Source organism: Oryctolagus cuniculus, chromosome 1 (assembly GCF_051225735.1).
Source record: "Oryctolagus cuniculus isolate XC-2025 breed Fujian yellow rabbit chromosome 1, ASM5122573v1, whole genome shotgun sequence".
NCBI classification, from domain to species: domain Eukaryota; kingdom Metazoa; phylum Chordata; class Mammalia; order Lagomorpha; family Leporidae; genus Oryctolagus; species Oryctolagus cuniculus.
In genome coordinates, this window is record NC_142867.1 from 77518357 (window position 1) to 77536979 (window position 18623).

The window sequence follows — 18623 nt, forward strand, 5'->3', positions numbered from 1 at the left end:
GCACAAAGATGATATACAACTTGCCTAGCTGTACAGCAAATTAATGGGAGAACTAAGTAAAGCTAGAAAGAACTACAATATTGTATACAAGTACAAAACAATCAGTTAAATGTGAGTACTCCTGACGCTGTAGCAGAAAGAACCCCACATTGATCAGGAATTGAATTCAGGTTGCAATAATTACTGCGGTTTTCAGACTTGGGGCCGGTCATTCTGCAGCTCAATTTCCTCTTCTATGAAACAGATATCATGTTACCTCATAGGGTTTTCTAAGAATCTAGTAAAGTGATGGCTGTAAAGCGTACTTAACTGTTAAGACAAACGTCAGAAACACTTCGCGCCAGCATTGTACTTGCAAATTTGGGATCCGGACTATCAGCCGCCAACATGCGGCTAATTCCCCTCCCAGAAACCGGCGCACGACCTTCTGGGACTCGTAGTTTTACACCGCATTATCCCGCCTTTCCCCCCCACCCACCTCGCAAGCGGAAGTGGCCGGAAGTCCCGGAAGTAGTAGTCGCCGTAGCGGCATGCTGGGTAGGGAGGGAGGGTCAGAGGTCGTCGGGGCAGACGGCGTTCTTGCCGCTGGCCCAGTCGCTATGTAGTGGAGAGGCAGGCTCCCTCCTGCAAGTTCTGGAAGGTTCTTGGGCTCGATTAGGGCAGAATCTCCAGGACTCTTAGTCGTCGGCATCAAGACCTTGCCGGCTGAGCAGTGCCGCCGCCGACGCCATGTTTGGCTGCTTGGTGGCGGGGAGGCTGGTGAGGATGGGGCTGGTGGTGTCAAGAAGAGGTCAGGAGGGTGAGGGCGAAGCCTAGGGCCGGGAGATGGGGTTGCGGAGTGCGTTGCTGCTAGGGATGCGGTGAAACCACTCGCGGTCTACTTTTTTGGCTGTGTACGGATGGAGAACAGGACTTTGGGATGCTCTAATTTACCCAACTCTGTGCAGATTGGTTTGAGTAGTAGTATTATTAACTGCCATTTATTGAGTATGCATTTTGTAACAACTGCTGGGCCTAGTGCCATGCATGCCTGTCTTCAGTTGTTTTAGTAATTTGTGTAGCTCTTGACAGCTCAGATTTAACCCTCATAACCTGTGAGAAGGTCTTTATCGTTCCCATTTTGCAGTTGAGGAACTTCGGTTCAGTTGGCAGTATATAAATGCTCTCCAGGCCCATAACGTGAGTTGTTTGTGAACCTGGGAATCCAATCTAAGCTGTACTCAAACTTCCAATGTTTTCGGGCGATGTGTATTTTAAAGACCCTTTGGAAGGACCTTAGTACCAATGTACTTAATGTAATTTGAAGTTAGCTTGGGGAAAAACCCGAAACTTAGGTGTGAGCCGTATCTGAGATGCCCGGAGAATGATGCCAGCAAAATGGTTTGTAATTGGTCAGAAGAGATAACCAGCCTTGCTGGATTGTTAGAATTCAGTGAGATCAGCACCTGGAATTGTTTAGCAACAAACTGGAACCAGAGTCTGGAGAGTGAATCTTGTTTCCTTAGAAACTACCCAGGCATAGTTTTCCACACCTGACTCCTTTCTCCTAGAATTCTGTCTCTTTTTAAAATTTTCTTGCTTTATTAAACGTTATAGTCTTTTTTTTTTTTTATTTGTCTTTATCAGCTTTTGATTACGTGTTGTATTCTGCACAGGATTCTAAGAAATTGAAAGGAAAGTAGAGACAACTAGCTTTAGAAAGTGTGTCTCTTGAATGACTGGGAGACCCAGGTGGGGATGGTGGTAGTTGCTAATCCTGGTGAGATCATTTTGGATTGCCCTTGCTCATGATAGAGAAAAATGAAAGAGCCAACCTGGGGTGATTATGGTACTCAGATGAGTGCCATTAATGAACGATGTTATCAATAATATGTATTTATAAGAATAAAAGGCTATGGGCAATTCATGCATCTCATGTCGTCAACTAATTTGGAAAGAAATTTAGTTATAGCAACACCCATGGCTTTTTACCCAGCACCTGATTTCTATGATGTATAACTAGTAGAAGTTTCTTCAAGCCAGGACTCCTTGAAAGTGTTTGGTTCTTTATTTCTGTATGTTAGAATGCATTAATGAAAATGAAGGACAAATAGTCTTAGCAACATCTCAAAACTTAACTATTATTTTTTTCAAGTAAAATCCACGTTTGAAGTTATGAACCTAGTTTTCACTCAGAAGTTTTTCTTAAGTAGGGAGGTCCTTTTTTTTTTCTTAATGTCAAGGATTAGAATGTCATAATACAGAATTACAGATTGTTTGAAGCCTTGTACAGAATTGACACTTAAAAATATTTATTTGGCCTGATGATTATTTCAAGACTCATAAACAACATAGTTTTTCATGCTTTCTGAAGTTATATGTATGCTAAATGGTGGTAAAATTGGATTTAATACTAATAGTAGCAGTTTGACTAATTGTATTCTTTGTTTTATTCTTTACACTTAAATTGGAGGGTTTTAAACGGGTCAGAGAACTTCAGAAGAAAGAATGAGAACTTTTAAGAACATTCAACTTCAGTGTGGGATTTAATTCAGAGCAGTTGATAGTACTTTATAACTAGTTATGAAGTTATGTTGCAGTATATTTTCTCTTAAGCTTCTTTATATTAGTTGACAGTCTATTATAAAGGAAACAAGTATTTTAGTAACAACCAGCAAATAATAAGAGCAGAAATAGCAGCAGAAAATAAGTTGGAGTCTAGGTAATAGTAATTGACCATTTAGTCTTAAAAAATAATAATGGTGGGTTAAGCACTGTAGTGCAGTGGGTTAATGCCCTGGCCTTAAATGCCGGCATCCCATGTGGGAGCAGGTTCTAGTCCCAGCTGCTCCTCTTCTAATCCAGCTCTCTGCTAGGCCTGGAGAAGCAGTAGAAGATGGCTCAAGTCCTTTGGCCTCCGCACCCACGTAAGAGACCCGGAAGAAGCTCCTGGCTCCTGGCTTTGGATTGGTGCAGCTCCAGCCGTTGCGGCCAGTTGAGGAGTGAACCAGCAGATGGAAGACCTCTCTCTGTATCTACCTCTCTAACTCTTCCAAATAAATAAATAAATAATCTTTTTTTTTTTTTAAATTCCCTTTATAAAAAAAATGATAATGGTAATTCAGATTTGGTGTTTTGGTGATGAGAGTTACAATAGCAATTAATAAACAAGAGAAAAGATCTTATATAATTTTTACAGAATTGTATAATTCAGAATTAATACTTCTTTTAAGATTTATTTTATTTTTATTTTTTTGACAGGCAGAGTAGACAGTGAGGGACAGAGAGAAATGTCTTCCCTTTCTGTTGGTTCACCCCACAATGGGCCACCACGGCTGGCGCGCTGCGGCCAGTGTGTCGCGCCAGTCTCAAGCCAGGAGCCAGGTGCTTCTCCTGGTCTCCCATGGGGTGCAGGGCCCAAGGACCTGGGCCATCCTCCACTGCACTCCCTGGCCACAGCAGAGAGCTGGACTGGAAGAGGAGCAACTGGGACAGAATCTGGCGCCCCGACTGGGACTAGCCTGGTGTGCTGGCGCTGCAGGTGGAGGATTAGCCTAGTGAGCTGCAGCGCCGGCAAGATTTATTTTATTCGAAAGAGTTATACAGAGAGAAGGAGAGGCAGAGAGAGAGAGGTCTTCGATCTGCTGGTTCATTTCCCAGATGGCCGCAACAGCTGGAGCTGTGCTGATCAGGAGCCAGGAGCTTCCTCCAGGTCTTCCCATGTGGGTACAGGGGCCCAAGGATTTGGGTCATATTCCACTGCTTTCCCAGGCCATAGCAGAGAGCTGGATCAGAAATGGAGCAGCTGGGTCTCGAACTGGCACCATATGGGAAGCTGGCACTGCAGACGCAGGCCTTACCCACTAGGCCATAGCGCAGGCTCCATTACTTTTTGCTAATGGATGAAAATACCAATTTTCAGTAACTTTCTAAAAGTATACAAATTTTTTCCTTGAAAGTAAATTTTCTTAAACATCAAAATAAGATAATATGGTTTTATTTTATAAACTGTTTAATTCTAGAGCAGAAAATTAGTTTTTTGAAATGAATCAAGAAACTTTAGAAGTTCCCACATACCAAGTTCAAGGTAGAATTTTTACATTTAATCAATTTAAAATAATTTTTCTTATATAAAATCAATTCTCATTCTTCCCAGTAGTTATGTTCTATAAAGAAGGTTTCTGTGACCACTAAAGTCACAGTTATATATTCTCTCTATGTATGTGTGTGGGTGTGTATGTATGAATGGTCACAGTTATAGTCTCTACACACACACATAGTTTTCTATATAGTTATCATTGCCTCAATTGGGACTTCCTACCGGCCTCTAGTTACAGCATTTTCAGTCAGCCTATAACAACCTTGTTTTAGGTGTGTTTCTATTTAGATACTTTAACATGTATTCGTGATTCATTAATATTCATGTTATGGCCAACAGCATTAAACTCATACCTGAATAAAACATATCCAACACACTTATTTTCTCTGAAAGGCATTTATTAGCATTAGTTGGCTTAGGAATACCAGGCGGCATTTTAGCTTGGCCTTTTTGAACATCAAAATCACCAACAAAAAACAAAAAATGCCAGCAGACACGCTTAATAGAGTAAGAAAAGGGACTCGTTCATAACTATAAGAACTGAAACAAAGCAGAGCATAGCCACCTGCTACCTCACCTGGGAATGTTAATCAGGCAACTCACATTTTTTGCTGTTTTGTCCTGCAGAGTAGTTGTTGAGAGGCCACAGAAGTGAAGCAAACATTGGTTTGGGGTTACAAATAAACTTTTGTGAATAGGTAAATTCATAAATACAGAATCTGAGGATAAAGAGGATTGACTAATTGCTTCTAGATTGCTTACCCATTGTAATTACCCAAGATTCTCTACTTTGAGACTGAAGGAGAAAAGTTTGGTATTCTGAATCTTTCATTTTTCAACATTCTAAATCTGAGTAAAATCTTTTCAGGGCATGTCAGAAATAGCATATTTTTGTAAAGATTGCATTAATAAGATGATCATTTAAGGCTCAATATATCCTTTTAACTCCCCATTTACAAAATGTCTGCTTAGTAGCAAAATATTAAGAAATATTTGGATGATTATTTCAGGACTCATCAACACCATAATTTTTCATGCTTTATGAAGTTGTATGCATATAACATTTTACCTGGTATAATAACTATAGTATACTGGAAACATAACTTTCAGTAATATTTTAAGAGTTACAGGAACTCATTGAACTATTGAACTAAGACGAGTTTCTTATTTTCTAGGTGCAAACAGCTGCACAGCAAGTAGCAGAGGATAAATTTGTTTTTGACCTGCCTGACTATGAAAATATCAACCATGTTGTTGTTTTTATGCTTGGAACAATCCCATTTCCTGAAGGAATGGGAGGGTCTGTCTACTTTTCCTATCCTGATTCAAATGGAATACCAGTATGGCAACTCCTAGGATTTGTCACAAATGGGAAACCAAGTGCCATCTTCAAAATTTCAGGACTTAAATCTGGTAAGAATAATATATTGAAATAGTTTTATAATTAAACTTTTTCTTAAATATCATTATATGGAACATGGCTTTTTAAACTTCCCATTTTTTTTATTGCTGAGGTAACATGCCTTTTTTTTTTTTTTTCCCAAAATTAAAAGATACAGAAGCAATTGAAAAATAGTGAAATATTTTTTGTGGCTCCTCACTCTTGCCCTCTGGTGATGGAGAGAGCCACTCATGTATAGATGTCTGTATGGTATTAACTTGTATAAAGAGATTATTTTATTAGTGTGTGTTTTAATAAATAATGAGAAGAATCTTCTTATAATTTATAATATACATCTGTGTTTTAAGTGCAGAGATGAACCAGGTAGACTTACATGGGGAATAGATTGGGAGTGCTTCTTTTCTTCCATTAAGATTTTTGAATTCTTGGAATTGAATGCTCCAATGTTTTTCCTTTGGTTCTGTTGAAATAGCAGGCACATATCCTTACTTTCATACTTTTTTGTGAAGAAATAGAGGGGACGAAAACAAGATAAGGTGCCATTTACTTCCATTAAATCTCTGATTCCCTTGAAAACCTAGATGAAGACAGACATGAAAATTCTTAAAATATACATTCTGCTAGAAATTGTCTATGAAGTCCAAGGAAAAATTTTATATAGGCAGCATGTATATAGCATGTTTATATATCATGGTTAACAAACATTTGGGTGTCTACTGTGAGGATTTAAAGATAATGGTTAAGTTCTTGCCTGAGCTGACTTACATTCTTATAGAAGATAGTTCTGCGGACTAGTGTTCAGAAGAGTGAAAAGAATTGGTGCATGTACAAAGTGCTGAGAGAATAGAAAAGGAAGCAATTAATCCTTAAGTCGGTTGGGGAAGGTTTCTTGGAGGAGATGACATTGGAGCTCTTGGGAAGTCAAATAAGAGTTTGTCAGGACTGTGAGAGCTACTGTGCGTTCTTCTCTAAGTAGGTAATAGGGGTATTGGGCAGGAGTTTGAAAGCATGATGTGCTCAGAATGGCACAAGGCGCAGAGTGTGTATGGGAAGGATAGACGTGGATCTGTAATGTTCTATGCACAACACTGATTCAGTTGATATTTAATAGGTCACTGATTTAAAAAAAATTAATTTGAGTGACAGCGAGAGAGAGGCACATGCATACATACACAGACAGGGAGATCCCATCCACTGGATCACTCCCCAAATATCTGTAATGCCCAGGGCTGGGCCAGGCCAAAAGCAGGAATTCAATTCAGGTCTCCTGTTTGGGTAACAGGAACAAAATTACCTGAGCCATTACCTGCTTCTCCCAGGATGCACACCAGAAAGAAGCTGGAATCGGCAGCAGAGCTAGGATTTGAACCTAGGCACTCTGTTTTGGATGTAGGTGTCTTAAGCAGCTTATTAACCATCAAGCATAAGGACTGGCCAGTTCAATAATTTTTTTTTTTTTTTTTGACAGGCAGAGTGGACAGTGAGAGAGACAGAGAGAAAGGTCTTCCTTTGCCGTTGGTTCACCCTCCAATGGCCACCATGGCCGGTGCGCTGTGGCCGGCGCACCGTGCCTATCCGAAGGCAGGAGCCAGGTGCTTCTCCTGGTCTCCCATGGGGTGCAGGGCCCAAGCACTTGGGCCATCCTCCACTGCAGTCCCTGGCCACAGCAGAGAGCTGGCCTGGAAGAGGGGCAACCGGGACAGAATCCGGCGCCCCGACCGGGACTAGAACCCTGTGTGCCGGCGCTGCAAGGCGGAGGATTAGCCTACTGAGCCGCGGTGCCGGCCCAGTTCAATAATTTTTAACATGCTTAGATTACAGACCTGTTTGATAGTATTATGAAAAAAAGTTAACATAATGTAAATGCTGAAAATCTATTTCTACTCTGATGCCCATTCATGTATCCTTCCCCCAAAAGAACTTTACTACAGTAGGTATACAGGAGCTAGTGAATAATAATTGATTTTTAGGCTGAGGACTCTGAATAATGAACTAGAGTAGTTCTGGCTGGATGGTAGACTGTTTTATTTGGAGTCCTACAAGAAGATATTAGAGATAACAACAGTTAAAGCTAAGAGTTAGAGTTGTTTAGAATTGATTTAAAATGCTAATCTCCAGATTTGAGGGGCAGGATAAGTCCCTATAGTCTTTCTTAGTGGGAGTTCCATGAGATAATTATTCTTTACTCTAAGGCAGTGGTTCTTAAAGCCTGGTTCCCTGATCAGCATCAGCATGGTCTGGGATCTTAACTAGAAATTCAGATTACTGGAAGGACCCTAGACCTACTAAAACAGAAGTTGACTGTGCAATCTAGCAGTCTGTATTTGGTTTTAGGTATCTGTGTTGCTTGCTAAAATTTGAGAGCCTGTTCTGAACACTGTCCGCAGTATGTAATGAATTAGCGCCTTTTATGCATGATATCATCATGTTATGTAATGAATTAGTGCCTTTGATACATAATATCATCATCTTAGTTCTGAGCAGCCTTTGGGACAACTAAGTAATCACTCCCACATCACTTTTTCTCTGTGTCTGTACCTAACGGTGGACAATCTGTAAGTAGAAAAGATATGAATATATAATTCCATTTATCTAATGAAATTACTGAACAGTAAATATAGAGAAAGTAACAGAACAGCCAGTGAAAAATGTCATTTATAGCTGAATAGCATTTTAATTAGGTTAGCAGACTTATCAAGAGCATTAATAGAGGCCAGAAAACAATAGGTTAGTATCTTCAGAGTGCCAACTAAAAACAAAAACTGAAAATTGTCATTCTGAAATGAAGGAAGATTAAATTATATTTTCAGAGACTTATTGAAAGAACTTCTGAAGAAAAGTTATACTTTAGAGAGGAAAATGAACCTAGAATGAGATGAAAAGGATACAAGATACAAAGTTATTAAAGGAATTAGTAAACAAGTAGACAAATCTGGACAACCTGATTGTATGAAACAGCGCAATTAAAGAACTCAAAATACAGCCAAGAATTAAATACTATTCTAGAAAATACAAGGCAAGAGGAGTAGTGATCTGAGTTAAAGTTTTCTGTGGGGGTCAGTGTTGTGGCATAGTGGGTTTAGCCACCATCTGTGACATTGGCATCCCATATGGGTGCTCTTTCGAGTCCCTGCTGTTCCACTTCAAATCTAGCTCTCTGCTAATGTGCCTGGGAAAACCGTGGAAGATGGCCCAAGTACTGGGGCTCCTGCCACCCACTTGGGAGACCCAGATGGAATTCCAGGCCCCTGATTTTGGCCTGGTCCAGCCTTGGCCATTGTGGCCATTTGGGGTGTAAACCTGTGGATATCATGCTCTCTAACTCTGTCTCTCTCTTTCTTTCTGCTTTTCAAATAAATTAAAAAAAAAAAGTTTTCTGAAGTCTAGATTCTTCACCCAGTTTCTGAAAGTTTGCAGAGAGTGATAATATTGATTCTACTTTTAAGTAATCCTGCTAAAAATTTTAAGAAAATAAGATTTACATCTTTTAATACTTAGAGTAAGTTAGAGGAAAGGTGATAGAGAAAGTAGTACATTAGAATACAGAATAGGAAGGAAAAGGGGAAAAGTAAGGGGAAAAACAGTGCTACAAATGAAAAACAATAGGATGGTAGGAATAATTTCAACTTTATCTGATATGAAAATAAATGTAAACAGACCAAGCATATAATAAAAACAGAGAGACTTCAAGGTGAGTTGTTTTTTTTTTTTTTTTTTTTTTTTTGACAAGCAGAGTTAGAGAGAAAGGTCTTCCTTCCATTGGTTCACCCCCTAAATGGCTGCTATGGCCGGCGCGCTGCGCCGATCCAAAGCCAGGAGCCAGGTGCTTCCTCCTGGTCTCCCATGCGGGTATAAGGCCCAAACACTTGGGCCATTGGAGGGGTGAACCAATGGAAAAAGGAAAACATGATACTGTGTTCAATAATCCTATCTGAGGATCAAAAACATCCCCCCCCCCCTCAGGTTTTGGGATATTTGCATTGGCTTCCCAGCTAAAGATCAGTAATTTGAGAATTTGAAATCTAAAATTCTCCAGAATCTCAAGTTGATGTTCAAAAGTTTGGGTTAGGAATGCTCAATCTGTTACCATACCTGAAATCAGATAGTAATTATTCAGTATTAAATAGTATATCTAGGATTACTATTCAAATTTCCAGTGGTCTTAAAATTTTATGTTTATTTGAAGTTCTAAAATACTTGAATCAATATCCTTGTAAGAATCCTTTATTGCAATTGATGAATCTCTCAAGTATCTTTTAGAAAAGTTAAAAGCTTAATTGTTTCCAAGATGGATTTACAGATTTGATCAGTTTGTTGATATTAAATTTTTTTGGTGTGTCATATAGAAGGTGGTATGTTCTTCCATTAGATAGCACATATTTGGGTATCTCTTATGAACACAGCAGCCATTTATATATAGTGTCTAGATCAGTTAATTCATTAGAGGTTCAAAATGATGGTATTCTAATTTTGTTTATTGTAAAGAGAAACCTGCACATTTACTGTTTGGTTTTTCAGGGGTATAATTATAAGAAAGATGGGATAAATGTGTGATTCTTTCTGTATGAGGATTAGAAAATGAATTGATTCCATAGCACCTTCCAAACATTGATTTTTAAAAAGAATTATGAAGTCATGCATATATGCTTGTGTATATGTGATTGATGTCTGATGTACTTTAACCATTATTATACAGTCAAAACCTATTGAATCCAATATTTTTCATTTTCCTTTTTAAGCAGACTGATATTTCGTGGTTTTTGTCTTAAGAAATCTGGTTATGAGTAGATTTTAATAGCTTTATGTAGGTGTGATACACAATAAATTGCACATATTTAAGTGTACAGTCTAAATTTTGATACGTGTACACATTTGTGAAATTATCATCACAATCAAGATAGTGAATGTGTGTCTCAGCCCTGAAAGTTTCCTGGTACTCTTTTGTAACCATCTCTCTTATTTCCTTCCCCACTGTTGGGAAACAGTGAACTGCTTTCTGTCATTGTGAAATAGTTGGCTTTTCCTAGAGTTTTGTATAAAAGAAATCATACAGTGTCGCTCCCCCTCTTCATGGAGGAACGACACTAAACCCTGCCTAGGCTTCCTATCCGAGTCACGGCACCATTATGTCGCTCCCCCTCTTCGTGGAGGAACGACACAGGACCCTGCGCTGTTCTTTTGTCTGCTCGGCCCTCCCCAGGTTTGCTGCTGGTTCTTCCCGGGTTGGCTACCGACCCTTCCACCTCCGTGGAAGGGCGGTTCCCCCTGCCACTTTCCCCACTTCCGCGGGGGAGCGGCACACCGCCGGCCGGCTCTCTGGGGGCTGCACAGGTGTTCCTTCAGATAGATGTTCCCCTTAGATGTTCCTGGTGCATGTTGTCTCTCTCCTCCTTTATAGTCCTCTTCCACCAATCCCAACTCTGCTACCCACACGCCGAGTACGCTGCTCTCCTCCAATCAGGAGCAGGTCCTACAGTTTATTGGTTGAACTGGAGGCAGCTGAGTAGAAGCTGTTTCCTCCTCTCCCAGTGCCATATTGTGGGAGAGCAGATGCATAGAATAAGTCTTAATTCCAGTAACTTAGTCTAGTCCGAGTTGCTCCCCACAATACAGTATGTGCCTTTATTACTTGGTTTCTTTTATTCAGCATGACTGTTTTTAGAGTGATCTAATAAGCTCATTTCTTTTTTGCTGCTGAGTAGTATTCCATTTAATAGGAATGAAAGTACTTAGTTGTATCATGTGGTACTTGAATGTTTTCAAGAAACTGCCAGACTGTCTTCTACCTAGGTTGATGTATTTTACATTTCAGTCAACAGTGTCTGAAAGTTCCAGTCCCTTCCCATCCTTGTCTAGTTGAGAACAAAGAATTATAAGGATTAAAATCAGCGAGGCAAAAAATTCAAGCAGTCTTGTTTTTCAAGATTGATTTATTTAAAAAGCAGAGTTACAGGGGCAGAGAGAGAGAGAGAGAGATCTTCCATCCATTGGTTCATTCCCCAAATGGCTGCAGTGGCAGGGACTGGGTTGGGCTGGAGCCAGGAGCCAAGAGCTTCCACCAGGTCTTCCATGTGGGTGCAGGGGACCAAGCATTTGGACTGTCTTCTGCTGCTTTCCCAGATACATGAGCAGGGAGCATGTTAGAAAGTGGAGCAACGAGAACTCGAATGGGCACCCCCATGGGATGTCAGCAGTTGCAAGCAGTAGCATAACCCGCTATGCTATAATGCTAGCCCCTGGGCATATTTTCAAGTATTTATTTGCTGTCTATCTTCCTTGGTGAATGTTCAAATCTTTTGCCTTTTTTTTTTTAACTGAGTTGTTTTCTTACAAAGTTTTGAGAGTTCTCTAGGTATTCTCCGTACAAGTTCTCTATCACATATGAAACTTGAAAAAATTTTTTCCCTGTCTCAGTCTAATCCATTAATGATCTTTTGTAGAAGTTTTTATGGTGAGGAAGTCCAATTTTTTAATTTTATTTTTTTTAAAGGTTTATTTATTTATTTGAAAGGTAGAGTTACACAAAGAGACAAAGAGCAAGGTCTTCTTCCATCCACTGGTTCACTCCCCAGATGGCTGCACTGGAAACCAGGAACTCCATCTGGGTCTCTCATGGGGCTGACAGAACTTAGGCCGTCATCTGCTGCTTTCCCAGGGACCTCAGCAGAGAGCTGGATCAGAAATGAAACAGCCAGGAGTCAAACCAGTGCCCATATGGGATGCTGGCATTGTAGGTGGTAGCACCTTAACCTGCTGCACAACATTGCCGGCCCCCAAAATTTTCTTTTCTGGATTGTGCTTTTGATGTTATGACTAAGAAATTTTGCCTAGCTCGAGGTTGCAAAGATTTACCCTTAGAGGTTTTAGCATTTTAGATTTTACATGTGTTTCTGGGATCCAATTTGAATTAAATTTTGAATTTGGTATAAGGTATGAATCAAAATTCTCTTTTTCTCTTAACCAGTGAATATCCAGTGTTTTCAGTACTATTGAAAAGATAGGGGCCGGCTCTGTAGCATAGTGGGTTAAAGCGCTGGCCTGAAGCGCCAGCTTCCCATATGGGCTCTGGTTCTAGTCCCGGCTGCTCCTCTTCTGATCCAGCTCTCTGCTGTGGCCTGGGAAGGCAGTAGATATCTCAACTCGTTGGGCCCCTGCACCCACGTGGGAGACCTGGAAGAAGCTCCTGGCTCCTGGCTTCGGATAGGCGCAGGCCTGGCCATTACGGCCATCTGGAGAGTGAACCAGCAGATGGAAGACTTCTCTCTCTCTGTCTCTACCTCTCTCTGTAATTCTGTCTTTCAAATAAATAAAATAAATCTTAAAAAAAAAAAGACAAAGTCATGAACACATTTTTGTGTATCTATTATCAAATACCTTTATTTTATATTCTATTGGAAGCTCTCAGACTGCTTTAAGGTAAAATATAAACACATATAAATCATTATTTATGTATTAGAAAAGAAATACTTGGAAGTAGGTACCTTTATATAGTTTTTTTAAAGAGTGAACCACTAAGTGGTAAATATTTGATAATCAGCAATATAGGAAAAGGAGCAACTAATATAGAAGAGAAAAAGATGCTGTTTTTCAGAAGCCTGTAGGACATGATAATAGTGCCTCAAGTATAAAGTGGTTTTGTTTTATTTGACTACAAATTGGCTGTTGACCTTAAACATAATTGGGAAGTGTAGAATTCAGGATTATTTTGTACCTACACTCATGCATTGATTATAGTAACTATTGGAATATTTCATACTGGTCAATAGAGCAGGAGACATTGGTTGTTTCTGAAGACATAACTGTTAAATTACCTATTTAATTGTGCCCATTTTACCCTTTTGCCACAGCTTTGCCCACATTTTTTTTTATTTTTTTAACTTTTATTTAATGAATATAAATTTCCAAAGTACAGCTTATGGATTACAACGGCTTCCCCGCAAAAAAACTTCCCTCCCACCCACAACCCTCCCCTTTCCCGCTCCCTCTCCCCTTCCATTCACATCAAGATTCATTTTCAATTCTCTTTATATACAGAAGATCAGTTTAGTATATATTAAGTAAAGATTTCAACAGTTTGCACCCACATAGACACACAAAGTGAAAAATACTGTTTCAGTACTAGTTATAGCATTAAATCACAATGTACAGCACATTAAGGACAGAGATTCTACATGAGGAGTAAGTGCACAGTGACTCCTGTTGTTGACTTAACAAATTGACACTCTTGTTTATGGCATCAGTAATCAATCACCCTAGGCTCTTGTCATGAGTTGCCAAGGCTATGGAAGCCTTCTGAGTTCACCGACTCTGATCATATTTAGACAAGGTCATAGTCAAGGTGGAAGTTCTAGAGTAATTTTAGTTTCTAATAAGTGGGGTATCAAAAAGGAGACATTAGAAGCCTACAGGCAGAAAAAAATCAATGTACAGATAGATTTGCCCTTGATAAAGGAACTTCAAGGAGAAATCAGAAAGCATTGATAGTGCTGTGGTTTTTAGTGAATAGTTCTTTTTTATTTATTTTTTTATTTAGTAAATATAAATTTTCAAAGTACAGTTAATGGATTACAATGGCTTCCCCCCCATAATTTCCCTCCCACTCACACCCCTCCCATCTTCTACTCCCTCTCCCATTCCATTCACATCAAGATTCATTTTCAATTCTCTTTATATACAGAAGATCGATTCAGTATATATTAAGTAAAGATTTCAACAGTTTGCACCCACACAGAAACACAAAGTGTAAAATACTGTTTCAGTACTAGTTATAGCATTACTTCACATTGGACAACACAATAAGGACAGATCCCACATGAGAAGTAAGTACACTGTGACTCCTGTTGTTGACTTCACAATTTGACACTCTTGTTTATGGTGTCAGTAATCTCCCTAGTCTCTAGTCATGGGAAGCCTTTTGAATTCGCCGACTTCAATCTTATTCCGACAGGGTCATAGTCAAAGTGGAAGTTCTCTCCTCCCTTGAGAGGAAGGTACCTCCTTCTTTGATGGCCCCATTCTTTCCACTGGGATCTCACTCACAGAGATCTTCCATTTAGGTCTTCCTTTTTTTTTCCAGGGTGTCTTGGCTTTCCATGCCTAAAATACTCTCATGGGCTCTTCAGCCATATCCGAATGCCTTAAGTTGCCCACATTTTGAATTGCAGTTGGGGCACAGCATTCCTTTTCATTTGTGATGAACACTATATTCCATGCAGTAGGTGCTTTGAGAAGGGTGAACAGTCTCCTGTCATTTTGGCACTGCCTTTGTCTGCGTTCCATTTTTTTCTTGTGGTACCTAAGAGCTTGGGGAGGCACTTCAATATCATACAAACTTGGACCATTTCCTTATTGTGTTATTTCATTCAATCTGGAGAAAAGCCAACAATCAGAAATGAGTTAATTATATCAATGTTAATGGTGTTTTTCACAGGACTAGAAAAAACATTTTAAAATTCATATTCACAAATTCACAAAATATCATTAGTAATGAAGGCAGTGCAGAACAAAAAGAACCACACAGGAAGCATTATGCTATTTGACCATGAAGTAAAGTACAAAGCCATTGTAATCAAAACGGCACGATATCAGCTTAAAAAGAAACACATAGACCAGTGGAAGAAAATAGAGAACCTAAACGTAAACCTACAAATCCACAGCCAACTGATGTTTGACAAAGGTGCTAAGTGCACCCATTGGAGAAAGGACCATCTCTTTGATAAATGATGCTGGGAAAATTAGATATCAATGTACAGAGGAATGAAACTGGACCCCTATCCATTACTGTATATAAAAGTCAACTGAAAATGGGTTACAGACTTAAATGTAAGATTGGAAATTATGAAACTACTAGAAGAGAACAGTGCATTGGAATGGGCAAGGATTTTTTAGATAAGACTCCAGAAACACAGGAGGCAAAAACAAAAGGAAAACAAATGGGATTTTATTAAGCTAAGAAGCTTCTGTACAGCAAAGGAAGTAGTCAACAGAATGAGGAGACAGTCTACAGGATGGGAGAAAATATTTGCAAACTATACATCCAATAATGGATTGAGATCCAGAATATATAAGGAACCCAGTAGCAAAAAAAAAAAAAAAAAAAAAAAAACAGCCCAAAAACCAAAATACAGGTAATAAACTTAAATAGACATTTCTTTAAAGAAAACAAAAATGGCCAATAGGTATATGAAAAATGCTTTATCTCTAAACAGAGCAATACACAATCAGGATCACAGTAAGGGCTGGCAAGGACATGGAGAAAAGGCAACCCTAATACACTTCTGGTGGGAATGTAAATTATCACAGCCATTATAGAAAACAGTATGGTGGATTCGTAAAAAATGAACACAACTGCTATGTGGTTCTGGTAACCCCGACTAGTTATGTATCCAAAACATAAGTCAGTGTGTGTCAAAAACACATCTGCACTCTGATGTTTGTTACAGCACTATTGATAGTAGCCAAGAAATGGAATCACCTAAGTGTATGTCAGTTGATGATTGGCTAACAAAAATTTGGTATACACACACAAGGGAATGCCATAAAAGGACAAAATTGTCATTTATAACAATCTGGATGGAACTGACATGTAACATGAGTCAGGCACAAAAAGATGTATATCACATGATCACACGTGTAGAATCTTAAAAAAGTTGATTTCTTGGAAATTGGTAGCACGATAATCGTTACTAGAAGCTAGGTAGGGTATACAGAAGGGAGGAGTGGGGGAAGAATCACATAGTAGTTAGTTACCAAGTTACAGTTAAATAGGAGAAATAAATTCTGGTATTCTGTTGCACAGTGGTGACTTTAACAGTTATATACTGATATATTTAGAGAAAGCTAGAAGTATTGTGAATATTTTAACCATAAAAGAAATGGTGAGGAAACAGATACACTTACCCTGATTTGAACAGTACACAGTGTTCACTTGTTTTGAAAAATCACATCTACCCCATAAAAATGTAAAATTTTTCTGCCAATTAAAAAAACGAGTTAATTAATTTACTATAACCAAAACTGGAATAAAAAATTTTCATTGAGATGTACTTTCTGTTGCAGAGCGGATAAAAAATATAAAACCAACCCCAGAATAATTCCTGATCCAATATGGTAAAATGGGTTTATTTATTTATTTTTTTTTTTGACAGGCAGAGTGGACAGTGAGAGAGAGAGAGACAGAGAGAAAGGTCTTCCTTTGCCGTTGGTTCACCCTCCAATGGCCGCCGCGGCCGGGGCACTGCGCTGATCCGATGGCAGGAGCCAGGTACTTTTCCTGGTCTCCCATGGGGTGCAGGGCCCAAGGACTTGGGCCATCCTCCACTGCACTCCCGGGCCACAGCAGAGAGCTGGCCTGGAAGAGGGGCAACCAGGACAGAATCCCGCGCCCCGACCGGGACTAGAACCCGGTGTGCCGGCGCCACAAGGCGGAGGATTAGCCTAGTGAGCCGCGGTGCCGGCCCTGAATTTTTTTTTTTATTTGAAGGAGTTACACAGAGAGAGGAGAGGCAGAGGGAGAGAGAGAGGTCTTCCATCTGCTGGTTTACTCCCCAATTGGCTGCAACAGCTGGAGTTGCACCGTTCTGAAGCCAGGTGCTTCTTTTGGGCCTCCCCACACGGGTGCAGGGGCCCAAGGACTTGGGCCATCTTCTACTGCCTTTCCAGGTCATAGCAGAGAGCTGGATTGGAAGTGGAGCAGCCAGGTCCCCAACCGGCATCACAGCACCAGCCCCAGCATTCTTTTGATTTTTAAAAAATAATTGCTTCTTATTTACATGATAACATGGTGACTGATAGTTTTATCTGTGAAAACAAATTTTTTTAAGAATTATTTTATTTATTTGAAAGAGTTACAGAGAGAGAGAGAGAGACAGAGAGGTCTTCCGCTAGTTCACTCCCCAGATGGCCACAACGGCTGGAGCTGCACCGAAGTCAGGAGCCTGGAGCTTCTTCTGGGTCTTCCACGGGGGTTCAGGGGCCCAAGGACCTGGACCGTCTTCCACTGCATTCCCAGGCCATAGCAGAGAGCTGGATCAGAAGAGGAGCAGCCAGGACTAGAACCGGCACCCATATGGGATGCCGGAGCTTCAGGCCAGGGCTTTAACCTGCCGCGCTGCAGCACCAGCCCCGAAAACAGATTTTCAAGGCAGTATTTGTGATCGTGAAACAATGCTTTATTAGAGAAAAAGCTTAAAATATTAATATTAAACATGGTAAAATCTGTTAAAATAGATGATTTTTTTTACTAAGTTTGGAACAATACCTTTTGAATGTTTGAAGAGTTAAAATTCTTTTTTAGTTTTTAAAAGATTGTATTTACATGAGAGTTACAGATGGGGGGGAGAGAGAGAGAGAGAGAGAGGTCTTCTATCCCCTAGTTCAATTCCCAGATGGCTGCAATGTCCAGAGCTGGACTGGATCTGAAACCAGGAGCTTCTTTCACGTGGGTATAAGGGCCCAAGGATTTGGGCTAGCTTCTGCGGCTTTCCCAGGCCATTAGCAGCTGGGAGCTGGATCAGAAGTGGAGCAGCCAGGACTAAAGCCAGCGCCCATATGGGATGCTGGCATTGCAGGCAGAGACTTAACCTACTGTTAAGCACTGGCCCCAAATTTCTTAATTTATATATATAAAAGAATAGACTTAGTATTTAAAAGTTGGATATATCATGAAAAGAATAGGTGGATATGTAATGAGTTGATCTTTTTTAATCTTTGAGGTGCTGTTTCGATCCTAGGGGTTTAGGTTTGATCATATTGGGCAAAACTTGCTAACTAGCACTTCAGAGTTGAGAAATTCACGAACATTTTGAAGACCTGTTATTTGGTTGGATTTCAAAATATTTTTGCACCAGAATAAACTATCTTTTAATTTCATTGTTCATGAACATTTTTTAAGTAGACTCATGTACCTTTGCGTTAGTTTTTAAGTGATTTCTACAATATGAGATGCACATCAAATATAGATTTGCTGTGAAACTAGATTTGATAAGTTTTATAGGATCTCCAGGTTTCCTTGTTTGTTCACTTAATGAAAGTTTGAATAGAATTGTTGTAGGCAGACATATAGGATAAAATTGATTAGGTTTGTGAGCTGGAAGGCCATGCCTTCACTATGCCCCTGTGTGACCTTATGCCCTACCTGACCTC

The 18623-nt window shown here is 39.8% G+C and overlaps 1 protein-coding gene across 3 annotated transcripts in view; it reads left to right on the forward strand.

The window, feature by feature from the left end:
* The first annotated feature begins 581 nt into the window (after positions 1 to 581).
* Positions 582 to 18623, forward strand: part of HIKESHI (heat shock protein nuclear import factor hikeshi) — a 46249-nt gene continuing 28207 nt past the window's right edge. For 2 of the 3 annotated variants that reach the window (XM_002708654.6, XM_089332347.1), the window contains exons 1-2: positions 582 to 759; positions 5254 to 5491. In XM_002708654.6, coding sequence (XP_002708700.1) covers positions 730 to 759; positions 5254 to 5491 — 268 coding nt within the window. In that variant the 5' untranslated portion in view covers positions 582 to 729. Of the gene's footprint in view, positions 791 to 5253; positions 5492 to 18623 lie in introns of all 3 variants that reach the window. The other variant, XM_051821647.3, reaches the window with a different exon arrangement.